At 41.4% G+C, this 23,024-nt stretch overlaps 1 protein-coding gene across 1 annotated transcript; it reads right to left on the reverse strand.

The window, feature by feature from the left end:
- Nucleotides 1-9,575: 9,575 nt before the first annotated feature.
- ZNF831 (zinc finger protein 831) lies at nt 9,576-22,480 on the reverse strand. The gene is made up of 6 exons (XM_053452746.1): nt 18,830-22,480; nt 18,424-18,447; nt 17,584-17,714; nt 16,750-16,901; nt 12,668-12,774; nt 9,576-11,872 (listed from the first exon to the last, which is right to left on the reverse strand). Exons 1-6 carry the CDS (start codon nt 22,469-22,471, stop codon nt 10,643-10,645), a joined length of 5,286 nt encoding a protein of 1,761 aa, XP_053308721.1. The 5' UTR covers nt 22,472-22,480; the 3' UTR covers nt 9,576-10,642.
- Between the last annotated feature and the right edge of the window lie 544 nt (nt 22,481-23,024).

Below are 23,024 nucleotides of genomic sequence, written 5' to 3' on the forward strand. Positions count from 1 at the left end.
TGGGAAGATCTCCCCCTCCCCAAAAAAAATCCCCTTCTTGGAAGATGCGTGTTCAGATAATGCCTGGGTGGATGGATATTCCAGAACTTGGAGCTGTTAGATCAGACTACTTCTGAGATCTCTTCTACACTCCTTCCCCTTGAGTCCTGGAGGGAGAAGACTTGTCAAAGGAGAAGTGGGGATGTCCTGCAGCTGTGTGTAAGAAGAGACCTCATTTAAAAGCTGCCTGGACTCAGACACCTCCCACAGGAGAATAATCCCAAGGAGGATGGGACAAAAAAAAGCAAAGCCTCTCAAATGCTTGGAATAGAATAGCAGCAATCGGAAGACTCACATGCATTTTTCCCCCTTTGTTTTACTTTTTTTTTTTTTTTACAGAAAAATAAATGTTCACTTTTCTGACTGGAGGCTTGCAGGTGCACATTAACCCCTTCTCTTCTGGAACTAGTTGAGGATGTGACCCCCTTTGAAATGACTTCATTGTACATATTAGGATTTCTGACTATATATTACCTCCAGGGATTAACATATTTTACTATTTTTCACGCTAAGGATTGATGTAAATTAAATGGAAATATATATATTGCATTGGGTTCTGAGTTCTGTCCCCTAGTTTTACACACGGCTGAGATATTCCCCTTAGCTTTACACACTGCTGAGTTCTTTCCTTAACCCCACACAGTGCTGAGTTATTTTCCTTAACTTCACAGAGTGCTGAGTTATCTCCCCTAGCTTCAAACAGTGCTGGGTTTTCTCCCTTAATTTCACACAGTGCTGGGTTCTCTCCCTTAGCTTCACACAGTGCTGGGTTCTCTCCCTTAGCTTCACACAGTGCTGGGTTTTCTCTCTTAATTTCACACGGTGCTGGGTTTTCTCCTCTAGCTTCACACGGTGCTGGGTTTTCTCCTCTAGCTTCACACAGTGCTGGGTTATCTCCCCTAGCTTCTCACAGTGCTGGGTTTTCTCTCTTAATTTCACACAGTGCTGGGTTTTCTCCTCTAGCTTCACACGGTGCTGGGTTTTCTCCTCTAGCTTCACACGGTGCTGGGTTCCTCACACAGTGCTGGGTTATCACACCTACCCTTCCACAGTGTTGAGTGAATACCCCTAGTTTTACATAGTGTCAGGTCCTCACCCCTTGCTTCACACAGCACTGGGGTTCCAGCCCTACCTTCTCACAGTGCTAAGTTCTCACCCCTATCTTCACACAGTACTGATTTATTATACCTGCCCCTTAGCTTTAGTACCATTCACACCACAGAACATACCCTACTTGTTCTGTATCATGGAGGCATTAAGGTTTAGCAGCATTTTTATTCCATTGGTTAACAACAGCACCGTCTGAAACATGTTGCGATCAGGATCCCTGGGCTACCGTTTGTCAGCGAGCCAAGCCCTTGCAGGCTGTGGAATGCAAAGGTGTGAACAAGCAGCTAAGGCATTAATCACAGGTGTGAAATACACCATTCCTGGCATTGTGACTGAGACTGGAGACACTGTACTCACCGTTAATATCCTACGAGTCTGGGGGGCTGTGTAAAAAAAAATCATTCTGTCTGTGTAATAGGTATTTAACTCTCGGTGTGCCAGGGAAGAGCATCACACTCCTTCATCTGAAATCACAACCAGACACATACAGCCTGGGGGTGTATTAAATACCCAGGACCCTGCTGTGAGGCCATTCTAGTATTTCATGTAACCCAAACCATTCCCAGGTCACTATGGGGAGGTCAGATTCTAATGATAATCCCTGCTTGAATTAAGGTGGGTCATGTATGAAAGTGGGACAGATTAACTCACCTGATATACAACCTGATATTGTAGAATTCATTCAAACAAAATGTGCAAAGCTGTAATACATTCATTCACGTTTTCCTGCAGCAAATAGGCTCAGTAGAGCAATCCCAGGTGGGGTCAATACATTGTAACTCAGTGGGTCAGTTAGCCAGGGTATGCTCCTGACTTCCAAATGGGCTATGTGAAACCAAAGAATTAAAGGGTATGGCAATTAAATTAATAACATAACCAAGTCTTATTGTAATGTCCGTTCGCTCCGTTCAATGCATGAATTTCATTCATTCGCCGGATAGTTGGCACCTTGAATTACCTGTTTAAGCAAAAACCAGTGGGATCAGTTTATCCCTTTAATTTGAGAATTGCACTAGCTGTGTCGCTTCCTCCCCAGCTGATTCTCTAATGTTTCAAACATGGGGCAGATGGTTTGTCTTCTTAAACAACATATTTATTGCACTCTGGAGGGGGGGTCGATAGAATGGAATCCAAGAACGCTTTCATGCAAAGTCTGTAACGACAACACAATGGGAACACACTGCACCGCACACATTCTTCTATTTCATGTGGTGGGTCTTATAACAAGCTGCAATTCTTTGCCTACAACTGGTGTCAGAAGGGGATAGTCATTGATCACAGTCCAGAGACACCCTACTGTGCGCGGCTGAGCTGGTACCAAGAAATAGCTTGGGGGGAGATGTTTCACCATCGTTCTAAACCAACAAAGAGCGCTTCTGCTGCCGTGTGACTAAATGTGACTAAATGTTGCAAACTGGTCCAAATACAAGGGAATTGTATCCAATGGGAGTCACAATCACCCATAGACAATGAATACGCATTCCACGAATGAGCAGGACCAATATACGGACACAACGCGATGTAACAAGATGCTGTCGACCGCCTGTGATGTCCTCTCCAAAGTATGCCTTGGTGGATCAACTCAGAACGTTTGCAACAATGTATCATACCGTCCACTGACCCACACATCAGGGTACCATGTGCATCCCATGGCAAGCCCAAGCTGCTGTGTTACTAGAACCCCACATTAGAAGATCCAGAATAGCATCAATTAAAATAATCCCGCTATATTTGGACAATTTTTGTAATGCTCATTAGTGTAATGTAATTATCATTAGTGTGTGTTTTTGTTGAGTGTCAGGTCTCCTTTTAATTATTTTCTGCTATACACTGCCTGAAGTATTGATTCAATGTGTCAGCCGGAAAAAAAAATTGTCCCCTTGGTCTCGGGTCAGTAAAGGACAGTAACTTTAAACTGCATGTGGTTTTCTTAGACCTTTAACCTCCTGTTCACACCCCACAGAGATCACTAAGAAAATACACATTTGGGGGGAAAAAGTTACATTTTGTTTACATAATGCTTCCCTATGAGATGTTTGGCAATCCTTGTCACTACTCCCAAAATCCCACGTGTTTCTTCATCCCATCGATCCTTGAGTATACAAAGAAAATCGACCTACTGGCCTTCTACAAGGCACGACACAAGAAAGACATATATGAAGCATGTATATGAGATTTCTTACATAAAGCTATACATATCCTGCAATAACATCTTATAAAGTACCTGGATTTACATTTTTTAGAATTCCGAGTTGCAAAAGTGAGTCGGGTAACTACAAACCAGTAAGTCTGACACCACTAGTTTCTTCTAATGGAAACATGAAGATAATAGATTATTGATGGGTTTAGGCCATTTACCTGCAAGACACAATGGGGATTTACTACTTTGAAATCATATAAGACCATGAGTTGTCATCTTCGCCGATTGCCTAATGGTTCCAATAGATCATTCTAATAAGTTTCAGGTTTTGAAACTATTAACTGGGTACAAAACAGGTCATAGGAAGCATCCTCGCAGTTTGTTATAATTGTATCAAGGACTCTGTCTTGCTCTGTATTTTATTGTCTGTAGACATCACTATGTGACGGGCTCATTGATGGGTTTCATGAGGTTTTGCTGTATAGGAATGTAAAACTTAAAGTAAAGCTTAAGGGGCTTATTAGACTACATCAGAAGCCGCCCTCCTTTAACTCGCCACTATGTAGGGACCTGTAAATGCCTCTTGTCAACCAACGTTCGTATGAAATACATAATTGGGAAAAGAGGTGGGTGAACATTATCACCCACGTTCCCAACACAGCAGAAAATGCCACTTTCACCCAGCCAATATTCTGCAGAAGACACGTCTGTTCAGGGTTTCTGGAGCCCCGTTACACAAGGCGCGTCGTGACGTCGTCATATGCGTCGTGACGTCAGTGAGCAGAAGTTTCTGCATTACTTTGGCAGGTGTCGGCAATTCAATGGGAGGTTTTCGAAGTAGAAAAATCGTTAGGAATTCACAACTAAGAAAAAAAATATTTTGGCCGGTTCCACCCGGAGACACATGAGATTATGAAACCCAAAACCAGGCTTGAAGAAGACCGTCCAATGCAACAGGACCATTCAGCCTAATGGCGTCCGCACCCCCTCGGCCAGGCGGCTTGCCCGTATCTCTCACCACATCACCACTGCTACTTTAGTGAAAGCGTAAACACTTTCTAGAGCTAATTATCGCCTAATCCGGACGGACAATCAGACGCAACATTAGCATCAGCTGATAATGTCGAGAGTGAGATGTCTGCAGAATGACTGCCAGATGGAATCCGCGATCTGTCAGCACCTCTGTAGTGCATGGACCGGGCAGGCTGGCAGATAAATGTCTTGCCCTTTAACCCTTATATCGCTAGCTGCTGTTTGTAAAAACCATAAACCAAAAAAACCATATCTGACACGGACTAAATGAAACCTTATTTCTTATCGGGTGATATATGGAGCTGTTTGCTCACCATCTTTTCTCTGCAAAACATCTGGAATGTTATATAACTACGATGACTCTACACGTTACATAAATGAACTTATGAAACCGGTCAGGAACCTTGTTTATGTTTCTCTTAAACCTGACTTTAAAAAAAAAAAAAAAAGGAATATTACAAATAATTTGGGGAATATTACAAATATATGAATGTCTAAAAATGGGGAGAAATATTAGGATTTTTCATGAGATATTAAAAAATATCATTTATAGTTTTGGATATGTATGTGTACATTTATATATATATATATATATATATATATATATATACATATATTACTAATTATTATAATATATTGATATATTTTTATAGTTACACTTGTAGCTAGGCAGTGTAATACATCGCTCATAAATGCCTGTAAAGTGCGCCCCCCGGTGGCCCAGTATGATTCTTCTTTTACACCCTTGCAAAGGGGTTGTGTGCTATACCAATGAGAGGGAATTATTAAAGAAATATAAACTAATTTTATTATTATTTTTTAGCAACTTGAATGAATTGAAGATGAATCTTAAGAATTTGTGTCCCATTTATTCTGTAATGATGAACGTTGCATGTCATGCAGCTCCAATGCATCAGTGAATGATGCCCATGCATTTCACACACACACGCATGGTATTGGACTTTATACTTGCTGACTTTGTCTTGGAAATGTCAGGGTTCGCCCCCAGTCTTAGCATTTTTACTCCGGTCTCAGGGTGGATGGGCAGATACCCCGGATCACACAGTCCGGAGCCAACTCTTTCATATTGTCCTCTGCTTCAATTCAGGTGACTTCATTTACCTCCTGACAAGTCATGGCTTCCATAAGGACCGTTATCAGAACCATTCGAATGCCACCATTCAAGAGTCGCTACAATGGAATCTGTGTGATGGGGTCAGATACTTTAGAAGGTTCTCTTATAGTGTATATGTGGCCTGGGAAACAGACGATGATGGAATCCTAGCTTGGTGTCTGAATTATCAAAAAAAAACAACGGTAATGATCATTTCAAAGTTAACTTCAACTGTATCAGTGTCTGACTTAAAGAAACCTCCATTTTGGTCAAAATAAGCTTGTCACACACCACAAATGAATGAGTTTCCACCGGATTAAACCTATCTTCTAATGGAATGGAAGATCCCTGTGCATTCCATCCGAGTGCATCAATTATATGCAAGGTAGTAATTATCCAGCCGGACAGATAGACAGCCCCTGAATTTGATGGAGTATGCACGTGGACTAGGACAGGCTCCCCTCGCTATCTTTCATCTGGACAATAAGCAGCTTCCCAGAGACCAAGATGAATAATTACACATGAACCCAATGCCTTCATTCTCTGTATAGTCTCCATCGATTCCCTTCTGCCTGTCCACATCTGCTTTGAATGAGTATTGGAGAGGGGCCAACGTTTTGCAGATCGCTGGCTATCATTTTCCATATTGTATAATTTGTTTTTCTCTGCACAGTTTGCCCAAAAGATAAATCCCCTTCCCCTGCTTTGTACAAAATGCCAGTCTGTTCTAAGAAGCCCAGAGTGGGCTTGCTTTACGGCCACTTGCTTTCTCGCATGGTGGGACCACACAAGCTTTGAAGGACATCCCCTTGCGTGGGTCTTCTTAATTTCCTGTGGATGAATCCTCTCATAATTAATGTCTCCCAGTCTTTTTTAAGCCTTAATAGTTTTTTTTCAGGGGTAAGGATATGTAAAAGATCATTGCGCTTACAATAGACAGTAGCCAGGACGATGTTTCCTCTCCCCAGCTTCCTTCAATAATTTTGTTACAAAGTATCTGTCGTTCTGGTTCTTCAAGAGGCGCCATAGTTGCCTTGCGCCTTACCATAAAGACCATATTCAGAGATTTGATACGTTAAATAGCTATTCATTTTTTTTATGGTGTTACAAGCTCCAGAGAAAGATGGAAACAAAAGTCACTACCCATTTCCTGATGGTTTTCCTGCAAAAACATCGAAATGTACCCTACATTTCCCCATAGTTACCATTCCTACTGGGAAAAAAATTGTTTTCAGCCTGTTCTGCGGCAACCCCCATGAGAACAGTAGTGCCCATTAAACCTGCTAAAAAAGTTTCTTTCCCCCGATGCCACAAACCATGTGACATTTCCTGAAGCGCTGTCACAACACGACACAAATGACGCAAGTTTCAACAGTGCTACTTTCTGGCATTCCTGAGATATGAGCGAGGGTCTCCGCCAAGCTCTGGCCCCCATGACCCCCGCGTCAGGTGACTCCTTACACAACTCGGCTCTCCACGTGGCTGCAGGCTGCTTATTGTAGCCATACCAGCTCTGAACACAGCAGGACTCGAAGCTTTGATACTCTCAGCCTCCTGTCGGCAGGATTCGTAGACCCTGCGAGAGGCAAATATGATATTTTACTGTGTGAAAGAGGATACTGTGACCTTATTGTATCCACAAAGCTGGTGCTCCAGTCAAGTCTTCTAAGGAAAAGAACAAACCTTAGAGCTTGGAAGAACTGTATATGTTTTGGCACTTGGCCCCCCGGACGAGGGGTGACTACAGGGTGACATTCCACTTGGGGTGGAAAAAAACAGCAGTCAGGATTCTTCCCACTGACTTGCGTGAATATTCTATAGCAGTCTATGGATTGAAACAAAAGTATTCTGCTTGAGTATGAGGGTGATAGAACGTTCTCATTTAATACCCCCCCCTTTATTCAGTAAAGCATACATCTCAGCTATCTCTATTCGGTAGGGAAAGTCCCTCTTAGTACAATTTACTGCTTACAATTTCCCTCAAGTGTATCACGAAAAGAGGTGAGCTGGGATTCATAGGTGTTAGAACACAGACGTGCAACACTATTGCCTTTCGACATATCGTTTAGTTTATACGGGTCTGAGCAGCTCCTTATATTTTTTATTTTCAGGAACATTTTATAAAAATCATGAAATTTCAACTCGTACTGTGACAGAAGGAGGTAATTCATTAAAGTGTCCTAAAATGTGGACTAATCCAATGGAATTGTCCACCACCTTTTTAAAAATACTTAACTACGGACCAGCTTTCAGAAGCTCTACAGCCATTGCAGAGGTCTATGCCCCATAATACACAGACCTTTAATGATGATCAAGGGAACACTCAGCTGAGTATGCTCGATATATGGAATGTGATAGTCAGAATAATTACATCGTCAAGGCTACAGACGTGTCATTTCTTTGGTATGAGGAACCCTACGGACCTTAACTCGTATTTCAGCGATTCTCATCTATTTCCCAGCGCAATTATGAACTTCGGATGGATAGTGTGGGAAAAGACGGGAATGTGGATTTGGCCACTAACATTCTTGCACAATGACACAGTCCTTTTGCTATTAGAGACCTACTTTCTACAAAGTTTTACTATAGTTGGGTCAAAGATATTTCATCCCATTGGTTATAATAATCCGAGATTGGAATTTTATAAAACAATCCTGCACGTATCCTTTTCACGCGAGTCCAGAAGGCCACCATAAAGAATAACGAACAGGACCCAAGTGATACATTGTAACACAGATAATTGTTCTCAAATTTTTATATCCCAGTGACTTCACTTGTCACTTGGCCAACTTCGTGTCTAAAGCGCACACATCAAATGTGTCTCTTGGCCAACACTCTTTGCGCGTTGGAGTTAATAACGCAATATTAAAACTGCGTTTTATGATTCCTGCAGGAGGCAAACTATTTGCCAAGCTTTGCCTTTCGGGTAGCATCAAGGACTAAATGTCCATGGCTTCACTTTGTTTTTGGATTTGCGACCAATGTTTAATTTATTTGTATTTTAGCCATGGACAGAATGTAATTGGGTCTTGATGTGACGGGCAGCACAGAAATATCACGGGATACCCTCCGTTCAGAATAATGAAGACCTCCCTGATGCTTCCTGGAGGAGTCGCTGGCAGACGTCTACAAACCTTCAAGGCAAATGATGCATGTTTACATAAAAAAGACACCTTTAGTGGGGTTGGATGTCACTAATTTATACAAATATAATCCACAGACGTACAAATGTCTGTCTTGGAGAGTGCTGTATCCCAAGGGCTATAAATCTTACGTAAGGTCGCCTCTTGGGATAGGAGGAAAAACCAGGGGATCTCAACAGAGATTAGAGGAGAGAAGAGAGAGGGGATGGGATGGAAACATTTCAATACATAAAGGGGATTATTATTATTATTATTATTATTATAATTATTATCTATATAGGAAAGGAGTGTCAATGCCTTGTCTGCCTCGAACAGAATGAAGGGGATTGAGGCTGCTTTACAGGTCATAAATGTTTATTGGAAATCCTGTATCAAACATTTATTTTTCTAGTTTATAGATTTGTTTTCGCGTTTTTATGGGGTTTTCTTTGTACACAATTCCATTTCATTAGTAAATATCAATTCATAGCAGGGGTAATTCCACTATCAAAAAGGAATAAGGCATCAGGATTCAATGCTCGCAGGAAGTGACATCACTCCTTCCTGTTACATGTTCTATCTGTAAAGTGTCCCTCCGCACCTGCTCTCCAGAATAACCTGTAGACTGTAATAGACTGTAGTAGATTAGAGATTAGAACGTTCATGGTTCAATTAATTAGGTCAATGAATGCATTGCAAAGCCCCATTTATAGTACCTTTAAACACGTTTAAGACCTTAAGGAATGGAACTAGGAAGCTGTGGATATGATTAATTGATGTGCTAAAATAAATTTGGGGCAATTTGATTATCCAAAGAATTCCCATAGAAGGACAGATTTGACTTAACTTCCATATATATATATATATATATATAGAGAGAGAGAGATCTATTGATTGGAAACCAATACTGGATATTGATAAAGCCATAGTGGGGCATGTTTAGTTTTTGGAAATAAATTACTAATCAATACTTTCAAGCCGAACAAGATTAAACTGACCTGGCCTACTAAATCCACGATCCTTGATTCCGCAAAAAAATTTTACACGATGTAACCTATGCTGGCGTTACCACAATGCCCCTTTAAACCCAATATAATCCATGTAGTTGATAAAACCACTTATCAAGAACACTCCATTCTGATGAACTCAATCGAAAGAAAGGAAACAATGTATATTATGACCACAAAAGTACAGTATATCATAACTATAGATACGACACTTAATAACACTTTGAGAAAGTGCCGTGGTCCTAAACATATATATTAAGCAACTAAGAAGTGTTGTGTCATTTACCTCAGTGGGTTCCAGCCAGGCATTCAGACGTTTTCCGATGGTAATATTTCGGAATGCCTTGCCGATTGGGTTGGGAACCACTATCTTACTTAAATATCACTGACTTTTTTCTCTCCAAAACCCATTGTTTTCTTACAAATATAAACAAATAAATTATTATTCAGCTGAAAAATACAGGAATGCGTGCAGGGTTCTGAAAGTCATTAACCCGACCAACCACACTCACGTTTCACAACATCGGGAGAGAGTACATTGTACATTCTGCAGTAATAGGCAGCAATTAGGGGGTTAATATGCAGCGGTTAAAGTTCACAAATGCTTAAAATATTTGACAGTATATCACACATAAAATCATGATACAGCAAATTCATCTGGTCCTGCCCCAGTACGCCTGTAATATCACCGGTTCTGCGAGTCCTTCGGGAATGACTTTTGGGTTTAAAGATACATCAGGAAAATAATTATATCATTAGACTATAAACTATGCGCCTTTTTTTTGGTCACATTGTTCAGAGCTGGATATACGAGTCAAAATAAGGTGAAATATGATTGGGAACGGGCCGGAAGAAATCCCACCTTTGGAGATTGGACGCGATCCACGAGCATTTTATAAAACTCAGAATGTAAGCAGCTGTTCTCCAACTGGGGATTCTGAATTAGGAAATAAATCCTGCTGGTAATCTCTGATTTGATGACAGAGGGAAGAAATATAGGATGTCGCTTTGATAGGTAACGCTTGACTGTGTCGACAGCGGGTGCCAGCGGAAAAAGGTGTTCTGACAAAATTTGTCCTTACATTTCTATGACCAGGCGATCTTCATCATCGCTGCTGGTGTCGCTGTACTCGACGCGCGTGTGTTTCTTCATCACCTGAAGGCTAAGCTTCCTCTGAGATTTAAAATTTACCGACTGCAAGACAGTTGGATGCATAAGGTTGGGCGCTGGAGGATGCCCCATTTGGGGTAAGTTTGCAGATCTCTGAGGATGCACGCAAGTCTGCTGTGAAATTGTAGCCCCTTGTGGATCATGCGAGCCGGAGGAAGTCGGTCTGCCAATTCCTTCCACGGGAACAGTATGGAGTTTCGATGCCGGTTCTGGACAAGCCGAGACCACATCTTTTTTAGGAATGGTCATGGGGAAATTTTGTGTGGTCATTGATGTTGTGGTTTTAATGAAGGCTTCTGGACACAAAGTGGCCACAGGTCCTGCGGATCTTCCCAAAGACTCCAAACAGGGTGTAGTCATAGGTCCTTCATGTCCAGAAAAAGATCTAGCACATGGTGCGGCCAGGGGTGCTGTAGTTTTAGTAAAGGGTTTCAAGCCTAGTGTGGCCATGGTTGCTTTAGGAATCTGTAATGGGTCCAAGCATGGGATAGTCTTAGGTGTGGTAGGTACCACTAGGTAGTCCATGCTCTGAGCCACCACAGATGTAGTTACTATCCCTAAAGGCTCCAAACATGGTGTGACCATGGATGGTGGAGGTACAGATAAGGGCTTCAAGCACAATGTGTCCATAGGTGATGCAGGTACCGTAAAAGGCTTCAAGCACGGTGTGACCATGGGAGCTACGGTTGTAGCCAAAGAGTTCAAGCGTGGAAGGGTAGGCCTAACTGTAATGTGTTCGGTTTGAAATAAAGAACTATCACTGAAGGTATGGTCAATTAACCCCGCTTCCATGGTTTTCGACCTCTGCAGTACCCTCCGTATGTGCTTCTGAGGCGGGGAGTCTCTGAGGCCCTGTTTTGGGTAAACGCGTTTTACATCTGAGGTGGGCAGATCGTGGGAGTCTAAAGAACGTTCTGGAAGATTTATTTCCTTGGACTGCGTATAAGATGTTGATTTCTGTAGGTTAAAGGAAGCTTCCTGGAGGAATTCCGGATTTTCTAGCTCAGAAATGGTTTCTGTTCTGACCAGACGGTCACTCCGAGCAGACTGGTCATTACGGATAGAGGCCGATAATGAAGCTTTTATTACAATATCTTCACTTATCCTTTCATCTTCTTTTTTATCCCTGGAACCACCCTAAAAAAATAACACATTATTCAATATCCAATGTCAACACAATAACACTACTATTAAACTACTTATATTGTAAATTAGTTAAAACTCTATAAAAAACGGTTCTGTACCCTGCCTGCGACCTAATGATTAGAGTGAATTATTATTGCACTTTTTGGCAAAGTTTTTCAGCAACATATCTATTTAAAACAATTATTTTAAAACAACAGAGGACTTTGGACGTGATAAAATTGCATTTGACCTAAAATTCAGATCATTCTCGTAATTAGGTACAGCCTCAACTGGTTCAATCTGATAAATCCAAATATATTTGACAGCATAAAATAATTAAAAAAATTAAAAACAACCTGCGTGCTGATGAACACAATGTGAGAAATGCATTTGTTAATTAAAATAGATATTTGTTGATACAGAACATGGAAATGTAACCACAGCTTCCTGTTTCTGACGGCCGACAATGAGGAAGCAGGTCAGGCGTGGGACGTAATGGGGGAGGAATTAAGGTCGCAGGAGAGGCAATGAAAGATGTGAAATGTTACATCTCTTTACAAATATATCTCTTTTTGGAGTTTAATCTAACATCGGTCAGGCGCCATGAGCATGGATACCGGGTCGTAAGGGTTCCGCAGGAGTGAGCGAGGATGACCAAGGGGCTCCTACTACAAATTTACGTAACACATGGCTTCACAGACTCATCTTTCAATGCTTGTGTGACGTTGTAAATTGTGATAATGATATGAGGTCAGTAAATTTCCCAGTGTGTAGCATTTTATATAGAAATGCGTGGAGATGTGTTACCTCTTCCATTTTGACTGAGAAGGGTCTTACTGTCCCAGAACCCACGACCTGAGGGCTCGTGTCTCCTGCACTTTGCTTGGCCATTGTCTGCTCAAGGGTAGCTTCTTCTGAAAATAAATAAAAATTAGGTTTGGATCATAGGATTCCAGTAAAGCAGAAGTACTTTAGCGTTAAGTCCTCACGGTGAGGTACACAGTAACATTACCAAAGCTCAGGCCTAGATATAGCCTCCAATGTACAGCTAACCAAAACAAAATAAGAGTAACTACGATAGTTATAAGCCCAGCCACGGCCCAAATCCAACCCCAATCAAGACTTTAGCTAACCAGAGAGACCATGCTTCAATGCATATTCTTCTGGAAGCTCGGTCTACCTCTTTTAACCAGAGGCCTCACTTGACCTTTGGTAGATCATTAACAAGGTTCAAGACCATTTCAGGGCTTCCCAACTGTACACTATCTGTGGTCACATTTTTTTGTATCTATACCACCATAGCGAAATGGAACATGAAGACGTTCCACCAGTAGAACCAGTAGGCTTCAATAATTTGTTTGGGATCTTCTACACTCAGAGAAGTCCTTTAAAGAACATGAAAGATAACGATCTTACTACTAATTAATCTAGAATGCCAACATGATCATTATCTGTGATCCAATCCACGATGTCAGTGTTGGTACCCCCACTGAAGGTTCGACGATCATTTAAGTACAAATGTATCCAGTTGCTCTATATGGCCCCTTCTTTTCATGACGAGAGTAGGACTAGGATCATTCGTTTTGGAGAGAAAGTCATAGAACAGTGACACTTGAGCCCCCCTGTATTTTCAAGACTCAAAGCAGATGCACCGGCCTCTTTTCCTTCTCAGCACGTTTCCCGCTGGAGAGAGGCCAAGCCATCCAGATGTTTTATGCCGCCGACAGAAATCCACGGAATGGACCCTCTGTCTGAACTGGTTAGGATCATTCTAAAGAACAGTGTTTGTAATCACGTTACATATGTTCCCATAGAAATCGGCTAATTTGTATAGCTAGAGCTTGACCAGGCTGATATCCACTGCAAGCCTCCCATCTTGTTTTAATATTATTTGTTGTACTGTATGCGCTCTATATCGTGACCCGATACCCTCAGCAGCTTTGTGGCTTTATAATTGGGCCAGGTCCACATTAACGGTATTGGCAGAGATATGTAATATTGCTCCAGACTGTTCGTAAAATTGTTGCGCCTATTTACTGAGCTCCCACAAGCCACGTATGGTCCTGATTCTACTAACAAGCCTAAAAAACCAACATTTTGGGTCAAAAGGCCCCCATATCATACAAATAAATACCAGATGTATCTGTAGGTATCATTTTCCAATAGAACTCTCAACATAATTTTTTGGGGCTTAGTTTCTTTTTTTTATGCAATAATGTATTGTGGTATTTATAGTTTCTACGGCTAAATGATTACCAGTTGGTTACCCCAGTCAAAGAGAGACAGACTGGTATCCAGACAGGCAGCCTTTATGACATCATTTTGCTTCCAAGAATTTAAGTGAACCTGGAGGTGCTATTCTGTCAGTTCTCACTTTTTACACATTTATAATTAAATACAGGATCATTATGTGCCCAAGGAAATTTTGCCCAAAAAAACGTTATTTGAAATATTTTTGTTAAAATGTCACTTCATTCACGTTTTCTCCTTAATTCTTAGGCTGTACATTGGGGGCAGGTGCTGATTGTGTGATAGAATTTGTTGCCATAGTACCAATGCTTAAGCCTTTTTTATTTAAGATTGAATTGTTAAGAATATTATTATTATTATTATTATTATTATTATTGATTATCTGCTAGAGAATATATGCATCTAATTCACTATAAAACGTGTATTTTTGATTCCTGATTTTTGCTGTATATCATGGCATTCCATAAAGCACATATTTATCGGTGCACAGAATGTGTTTTTAGTGTAATAACCACTAATTTCTAGCACATGTCTCTTTCCCAAGGAGAAGAGATTCCTAACTGCTTTTCTCACTTCCTCTGACCCATATATATGAATGACCCCGATAATAGCAGAGGTTATAAAGAATGTTGTTGTCATGTTACAGGTGTCTGAAATCCGAGGCTTTGTTGGAAATCCCAGCACATGTTACCAGTCCCATTACCGACACCCAGCAGCGAAGGTGCAGGTTGCATCTCGCAATAAACCAAAGCAGGATTCTCTCTAAAGTACTTAAAATTCCGCAGATGGGAAACCCAGTTGGATATTTTACAGTAAAACTGGCATTCAATCCGTAGATAAAAGAGACACCATAGAGGCGTATTTTACATGGTTTCCACTGCATTATTTCATCGTCTGTTAGAGATGATCATCCCCCCCGTATCTATACTGTCTGGAACGTATATATCTCAGGCATGCCTGCTGTGCTGTACTCTGCTGCTGCTGCTGGTGGGAAAATTCCAGCCTAGGCTGGTGATATATGAACCTTACGCCTTTATCTGTGTCTGGGCTACTGTGTTGTATAAGCATATATAACCTTTACTAAAAGGCTAGAAACGACCCTGAAGTATATTGAAACCAACAGGGCTGTTCAATCACAGAGCTGTATTGATGGGGAGGCAAGATTTAATGTTTAATTGTAATAGCAATTCCACATATAACCACTAGGGTGTCTGCAGTAACAATGATCCCTGACTGTATCCTTTCTGTGCTGATTTTGTAAGCAATCCTTTACGGGACTATGCGTTATATACCTTGTGCTTTACATTACTAGGGCATCTGGCTCGGCTTTGGACCCAGACTGAACAACATCTCATTCACCCGCCTTCCAGTGAAACAATCATATTCTATTTCTATCAAACATTTCCCGTGTTTCATCTTAAAGAATTCAGTGTCCTTAGCCAAATCAATCTATCGCAGGTCTAGAACCATATGAAGTAATGAATGTACTTATTCTAGTAATTTGGTATTAATCCATTAAAATGATTAATATAAAATGTATGTATGCTTAAGAATGTGTATGTATGTTTGTGAGAAGGCAATAATCTCGCGAACGGTACAACTGGTGTTGATTTTGAAACCTCAGTATTCCAAATCAGAATGGAGAGTAACACAATCCAGCAGGATACGGCTATTGTGGCTTGGAGACAGGATCGAATACACAACAGTGAGCACACCAATGGACTACCATTGTTATTCAAGACCTTTATCAATCTGGAGATCACCCAGGTTTGTGCTTAATTACTATTTTGGGTCTTTCAGTGCAGAACGTATTTTGGTCATCGACCAAACCCACAGTTTGTGTCCGGGACATGATAAGTAATCAGATGGCCAGTCGCTTTATCCTTTTGGCCATGATGAAGGACATAATGGGTCCAACCTCTACATTTCTCACCAAAAAGAGAAATTCCATTCACGTAAAAAAAAAAAAGGAAGATTATCAGAACCTGGCTGTCTTTGTAGGAAGTTTCAATGTAGAGGAGAAAATGCCCAGAGGAATGATTCCTTCGTGGCAACTCCAGACGCTAGTCGATCTACTAATGGAAAGCATTCCTCGTCATACAATCTGTTCCTGCTTATCGTACACATAACCTGGCACCCTTCCGTTTTTCAATCTCCTTGCTTCCATAACAAGCAAAAACATAGTAAAAACTTTTTTTTTCTCCACTCCGGTTCTTTCAAAAAACATTTAAGAGACAATGCTGAAATGCAATTTATAAGTTACTATATTTCCTTACTAACTCTTAAGATGTAACATTGTATCGCGTTTTAAAAACTGAGTTGCTGAGATACTTTTGTTGTTTTTTTAAATAACAGAGGATTTTTGGAGGGATTATGAAATTTAAGGTATTTAGCAAATCTTTGAGCATAATCCCTCTGTCAACTTGTTGGATGTGATAATGAAGAGGGAAGTGTTTATGTAGAGATTCTGGAGCCAAACAGACAGGAGGTCTTTCATAACCGATGTTCCTCTGACCAACCATGGGTTACTGTAAATAACTAGAATTATTGCAATATCTGAAATGCTGACTTGTTGACCCTCTCGTTTCGCATAGGAGGAAATCTTCTGGACAGAAATGGGGGGGATGTTAGTGACTAACCTGTACCTGACTCGGGAGGTTTGCATGGTCGATAATGGTCATCCTGATCGCAGCTGGTCACTTGGTAAATTGTTTTATAGTGAAGGATTTCGACCCCCGCCGGTTTGTTCTCAGCCCCAGTGTTGGAAATTTCTTGGCGAAACGCATCACACCTGCATGAAACACAAGCCAGACTTTATTCTAGAGCTTTTCTAGAAGAGGTTCTTTGAATTGATTGTATCCGATTCAGTTTCTTGTGTCTAAAATTGAGTGTTGCCTGCAAAGATGATAATCCTCTATACCCTAAAATTTTGTCTAAATGTACCATTGGCCATGTGAATCCAGCGCGTGGTCAACATATGAGTGACCATTTAGGACACTTGTCTTAATGATAGGGCCCAATTACTTGGTGGTAGCCAACGGTGTCTGTGAGCTGGTTACAGTCGGACAGATGGCTGTGTTAGGAACAAGGTTGCGTATTAGCTATCAGCAATTAGGTGGTTGTGTTAATTGCCACTGCAGTGCCCCATACAGCTTCACCAACAAAGAATGCATATTAAAGCACTTGAATACACATTCTTTAACCGAAGGGAAAAAGACTTATTTTAAGGAGAAGCCTCCGTGCTCTGCCCCTCTAATTGTCCAATTTTTCAGCCAGTTTGGCTGCTCAAAACAGCCAATCACTAAAAGGAAATTAAAGTGCGTACGACGCCTGGAGTGTCCCTTTAACTAGCTATGAATGTATTGGAAGAGATTTCAAGTTCTCTGAAACCGATATTCAGATACATAAATTCTTCCTCACTTTTGGAGGCTCTATTGGGGCTCCTACATTCCTATATTAAGCAAGCAGCATGCCTTTTCTGGGCCTTCATCTTCATTTGGGCTTCCGTACTGCTAAATCGGCTGGCAACATCCATTTCTTTTACCCGCTCTGGGGCCAAATACTTTGTGGAATGAGGCGTCTGGACTTCTCCCTCCCAAGGATCCTGGAAGAAGCATAAGATACACATGAACGTTAAATGTATCTATGACCTAGGGAACATGATATCGCATTTAGAACAGACTGTGAAACCTGGAAAGGTTTGAAAATATAAGGCCACTGACTTGTGGCAGTCAAAAATAATAACTTTAATGCATGGTAACAATGAAAAACAGCTAAATAAAGTAATAAAAATCCAATATAATTTATAAACCTATATGTTATGACCAGAGCCAGCCTTAAGTGTTCTGGCGCCCTGTGCGGACTACTCCTCTGGCGCCCCCCATCCCATCCCCTTCTCTGGTAGATGATATATCTCAAATGCAGGTGTCTGCTTTGTAGGGATTTCTTTCTTTATGATATGTTACCTTAATAAATTTGGATTTTGGATTAGAATTATACTGTCATCTTGGTTTCTTGATTTGAATGCACAAAAGAGTATTAAGGGAAGATATTCAAGCCTTAAACACTAAGCATTTTCATGATTTTCTTTTCTTGGATCTAAAGCTGTTGAAATTAAACATCCGCCTACGAAAATGGCATTAATTTCTAAGCGACCGAGCTGAGGGCGGATAATATGACGAGACAGAGAGAGATGAGTCGTGAATTCACAGAGAAAAAAGAAACAGAGAGATAAAAGTAGTTGGAATTGTGTGATGTGATCGTGTACTGCTGTTCTGATCAAAGGATCTCGTCTGAAAGATGTCTCCACTCACCTGGAAAACAGTGCTAACATTTTCCTATAAGGGCAAATAAAACAAGCGTGGTAAATAATAATACCGAGCTGTGTACTTTAAGAGCTATAACTCGATCATCTGGTTCTGTATGGAATGAAATATACATTTAAGCCGAATAAACCGGAGAAATCCCTGTGCCATCTCTGTTTAGTAAATGATGCCCATGTACCAAGACAAACATTCTAAGTATCTAAATGGAACGTTTCAGAATATGTGACATCAACATAATTTGAGTGAACATTCTACATTGTATTACAGTCCATTACACGTGTTCTGTACTTAACCATACTACTTAATGTTTATAAGATATACTGAAGAACACATGGGCAATGTGTGATGGACACCGACAGCGTTAAGTAACCGAAGAACCAAATCATCATAGTACCTTGTGTTTTTGTGACCTCCATGGAATTGAGGACACAAGAGGTTCCACGTTACCAGTTGTGGTCAAAGTGACACTGAGTGTTTCTTCCTGAGAAGGCGTATGAATTCTTGATCTCAGACTCTTCTCCTTCAAAGTCTCCTTTGTTAAAGAAGCATAAACTGAAAAGGTCTTTTCTTTTTGCTCGGCTGGAAGTGGGACCCTTTTGTTCAGCCAGCACCAAGTAGGATATGCTTCTGTGTTTAAAAGCGAGAAGCTGACCTGGGAAGCTTGCCCATTGTATTTTCCAGAGGCCACAGTCAGAGGCTTTGTAGCGTTTTTTAAGCTTTCCATTCCCTGAGCGCCCGTCAGTTTGGTTTGTTGGCTCATGGAAGCCTGGTCGGATTTCAGATTGTCTACACTATGTAACCTTATCTCCCGAGAATGTTCCGTAACCAGACTGATCAACTCATGGTCACCACTTCTAGATGCCATTTCATATTTTTCTCCTGAATTAATGCTCTGTGTCATCGTTGAATGTATCATATGGTTACTACCTCTGGGCTGCTGTAATATGTCATCTGGGCAATGAAGTTCAGACGATATTAAAAAGCTTCTACTAAAGGAAGGATCAAAATTTACTAATTGGACTTCATTCTGCTCCATGTTTGTGCTTTGGGTCTTGTCCAATGTGTCATGGTGGTTATTACCTTTCTGGTAATCCGGTGTCAATTCTTGTCCTTGGTTTACAGAAACAGTCAGTTGGCTCAGACGGGCCTTCAGAGAATGGGAATTAATGCCACAGGGATACATCATGATGATATTGTCTTCTGAAGGCAATGTATACAGTGGATCTACTTGACATGGGAATATAGACATGGATGGTGGACCGTCTTCAGTATGTACAGAATTCACAGAGCCGACCATAGTCTCTTCGAAAGACAGATTGTGGTCACTCTCCTGAGATACCTCAACAGGTTGTCCAACACAGGGTAGCTTTATTAGATACCTTGGAGAAAAAATATTTTCTTCCATTGTTGGTGAGACCTCAGTAGACTGTTGAGTGTCTTTTTCCATAATCTGGTTCTTGGCTGACAGTCTACCAAAAGACCTCCAGGCGATATATTTCAGATTAGGCTGAGAAGAAGAGCTTGGTTTATTCTCCTTCAACAGTTGTGGGTCACCTAACAAGGGTGTCATGTTGTCATGATGACCATACCTCCCATCTTCAATACTTTCAGAATGTACCTCTTCTTTTTGCAAAGGATCCACAGAACTTTTATAAGAGAGCACCTGGTCATTGCCATCATTATTATCTGTTACAAAGTGCTCTGAATTAACCACAGAAAACATGTCTTTCACCTCTGTAACCTTTAACTTTTTCCTCTCCGAGTAAATTCTTTTAGAGTTGTTAAAGGATTCCTTACGGAAAGACGCTGTGTTCTTATCTGTATATGAAACAGAAGAGACTTTGCTTTGTACCTCGGGTGAAATGATGCCCACATGTTTTAAGTCACTGTCACCGCCCTGATCTGTTAGAAGAGCTTGCGGAAATTCAGTCTGTATAGATGATACGCTGGTAGCGAGTTTGATTTCCAAGCCACACTCCTGCACATCCTTTTGGGTAACATCACAATCAATTCCAGATCGCATTGTGCTAGTTTTTTTGATACAATCTGAAGAGTCATGGAGGTTTTCACTTTGTGTCTGTGTTTCCATGTTCTTGATGGGTTCTTGGCTGATTTCAACTGAAGCTGTTTCTTGAGAACTTAATGGTGAGACTTTCACAGAAGAATGACGATTGTCACTGAAATTCACGGTGCCACCCACTGCCGTTGGATGTTTTTGGTTCTTGCCCAAGATCTTTTGTTCCGCAACCCCTTGCTTCGCCTTTCTGGCATTCTCATTTTTTTGCATTTTTTGATAAAGTTTCTTGAATGTCTCATCCCCATACATTTGCCACTTTTCATGAGAAAACATCTTTTTAGGGCCACCTCTCTTACTAGTAGTTTTACACTTCGATGTGGTCCGATCATCAGCTAGCTTCTTCTTGCTTTTCATCTCCTCTGGAATATGACCTTCAGACAAATGGTTAGTTGGTATCTCATCCACAGCGGTCTGTCTAACGAGCCCTCGTGGGTGGCTGCTTGAAAGATCCAACGTCAACGCCGAAGCCTTTGCTAAAGTTGTGTCCAAAGGCTGTTTGACTGGGGAGAGCGATGTCGATGTTTGCCTTTCTTGAGTAAACCTACAGTTCTCTGCAAATGGCAAAGAGTTACAACGTGTCACTGTCATGTGCTCTGTGGTCGTCGAGAACTGCGTGGGCACTGAATGAAAAAAGAGGGGCCTTGTTTTTTCCATGGGAGCGAATGTCGACTTGGCAGAACACAGAGATACCTTCTTCCTGTTCATGTCCAGTGATCTGATATCAAAATGAAAGGAATCCTTGAAAGTGTAGGGCATTGGAAGGTCGATGCTCCCCTGCTTGGACAGAGCCGTCTTCCGTGGCCGAACGTTGTCCAAGTGCGTGTCTTCAACCACTGCTTGATTTTGGGATATCAGCATGGCTATATGCTCTTCCAATCTTTTTTTCCCGGTCACTGATTTATCATCATAGTCCTCACTTGTTACGTGCAGGGAGCTTCTGCTGAGTACATGCTCAGACTCAATGCTGCACTCGCTTAGGCTGTGAAGGGGGCTCCCCGAAAACATTTGTAGATCAGCACTGTCTGAGTGTGACAGGTATCCAGAGTCGGTGCTTTCACACTTCTTCAGTTTGCGATCGGAGGGTGTATACTCCACGCAGGTCTCGTACTGTCGCTGCAACTGAATCTGTCGGCCGGCAGTGGGGGACCTTTGGTCTTTTAGCATCCTCCTTTGGTTGAGTACAGTCGGAGAGATAATGGCCACTGGGACATGCTCCCCTTGTGTCTTACCACAACTCCCGTGACTAGGTTGCAAACTGTTTGCTTGAGAAGATATGTCTTCACTTATAAAGACTTTTAAATTGTTTTCTTGTTTAGAGCTGGTGTTTGTCATTTCACATTGTGTGCTTTGTCCTGTATCTATACAAACATGCCCCTCTTTTTTCTCATGAAGACTACATGTCACGTTGTCCTCCAGACACCGGCCAACATCTGAGTCTAAACTTAGTTTGGTGTTGTTCACATGCGTCTGAGTTCTTCTGTGCTTATACAAGTTGCTCTGAGTTTTAAAAGAAATGCCACAGGTCGTACATGGAAACGGCCTTTCCCCAGTGTGTGAGCGGATGTGCTTCTCCAAGACGCTTGGCTTCAAGCAATCTCGACCACAATGCGAACACACATGTTTACCTACATTCTTCGATTTGGCCAGGTTGGCACTGGCAATGCTGGGAGAGTAACCAGGAGACAGAATTGGTAAAGTGTTGACGAGGTTCAGCGTGAGTGTCTGGATGGAATTTTTCTGGATATTAGTTGGCAGAGGAGAACTTATCACTACAGATAAGTTGACGCTGTCCACGGTTGTCGTCAGAGCAGCTGTTCCCAAGTTGACCACAGACTGTAAGCTATCCACTTGGGGGAGCTGATAGAGGGGGATTGGAACTGCTTTCATGTGCCCAGTTGTGGGGGATACTCGGCATGTTTTTGCATTGGGTGGACTCTCATGGACCCCAGATACAGCCATGGTCAACCACATAGGCCACGGATATTCATATGGCAAGAATGATGCTTCTGGGGCAAATCGAAATTACCGACCTGTTGGGAGGCAAAAAGAAGAGTTTATCATAGGTATAAAATAAACTCTTAACCAAAGCCATAGACATTTTAACACAGTTGGAAACCACAATAGTGTCTGGGGAAGTATCCATACTTATTTCCCAAATTGTAGTTAACCTTCTCAAACACTTCCTGGGAAGGAAGTTAATGTAAGAAGCGCATCAGTAAACTACCTCCCCCATCTACTAAAAATAAATGTTATCAGCTAGTAAAGCTTGTATTACTAACACAAACTGGACAAGGAGTAGGCAAGTTTTCTTCGAGAACATATCTCAGAAAGGACAAACCAGTGGATAATCACAACACACTCCATACACAACTGAGATGGGCAACTGTAAAGATTTGGAATCTCGATTTGGAACCCCAACAAACTCATTTGTGCCGTCATTGATACACCGGAAATATACTTTCAAATTGTGGACACTTAAATAAAGAAACAAATGAAACAGATGTATGCATAT

This window comes from Spea bombifrons, chromosome 13 (assembly GCF_027358695.1).
Source record: "Spea bombifrons isolate aSpeBom1 chromosome 13, aSpeBom1.2.pri, whole genome shotgun sequence".
In the NCBI taxonomy this organism is placed as follows: Eukaryota; Metazoa; Chordata; class Amphibia; order Anura; family Pelobatidae; genus Spea; species Spea bombifrons.

Coding starts and splice junctions, on each gene's coding strand:
- ZNF831 (XM_053452746.1), bottom strand. CDS start 22,471: ATGGCTGTATCTGGGGTCCATGAGAGTCCACCCAATGCAAAAACATGC. Junction 17,715..18,423: donor ATGTTAGCACTGTTTTCCAG/GTGAGTGGAGAC, acceptor TGCTTCTTCCAG/GATCCTTGGGAGGGAGAAGT. Junction 12,775..16,749: donor ACCTCCCGAGTCAGGTACAG/GTTAGTCACTAA, acceptor ATTTATTTTCAG/AAGAAGCTACCCTTGAGCAG.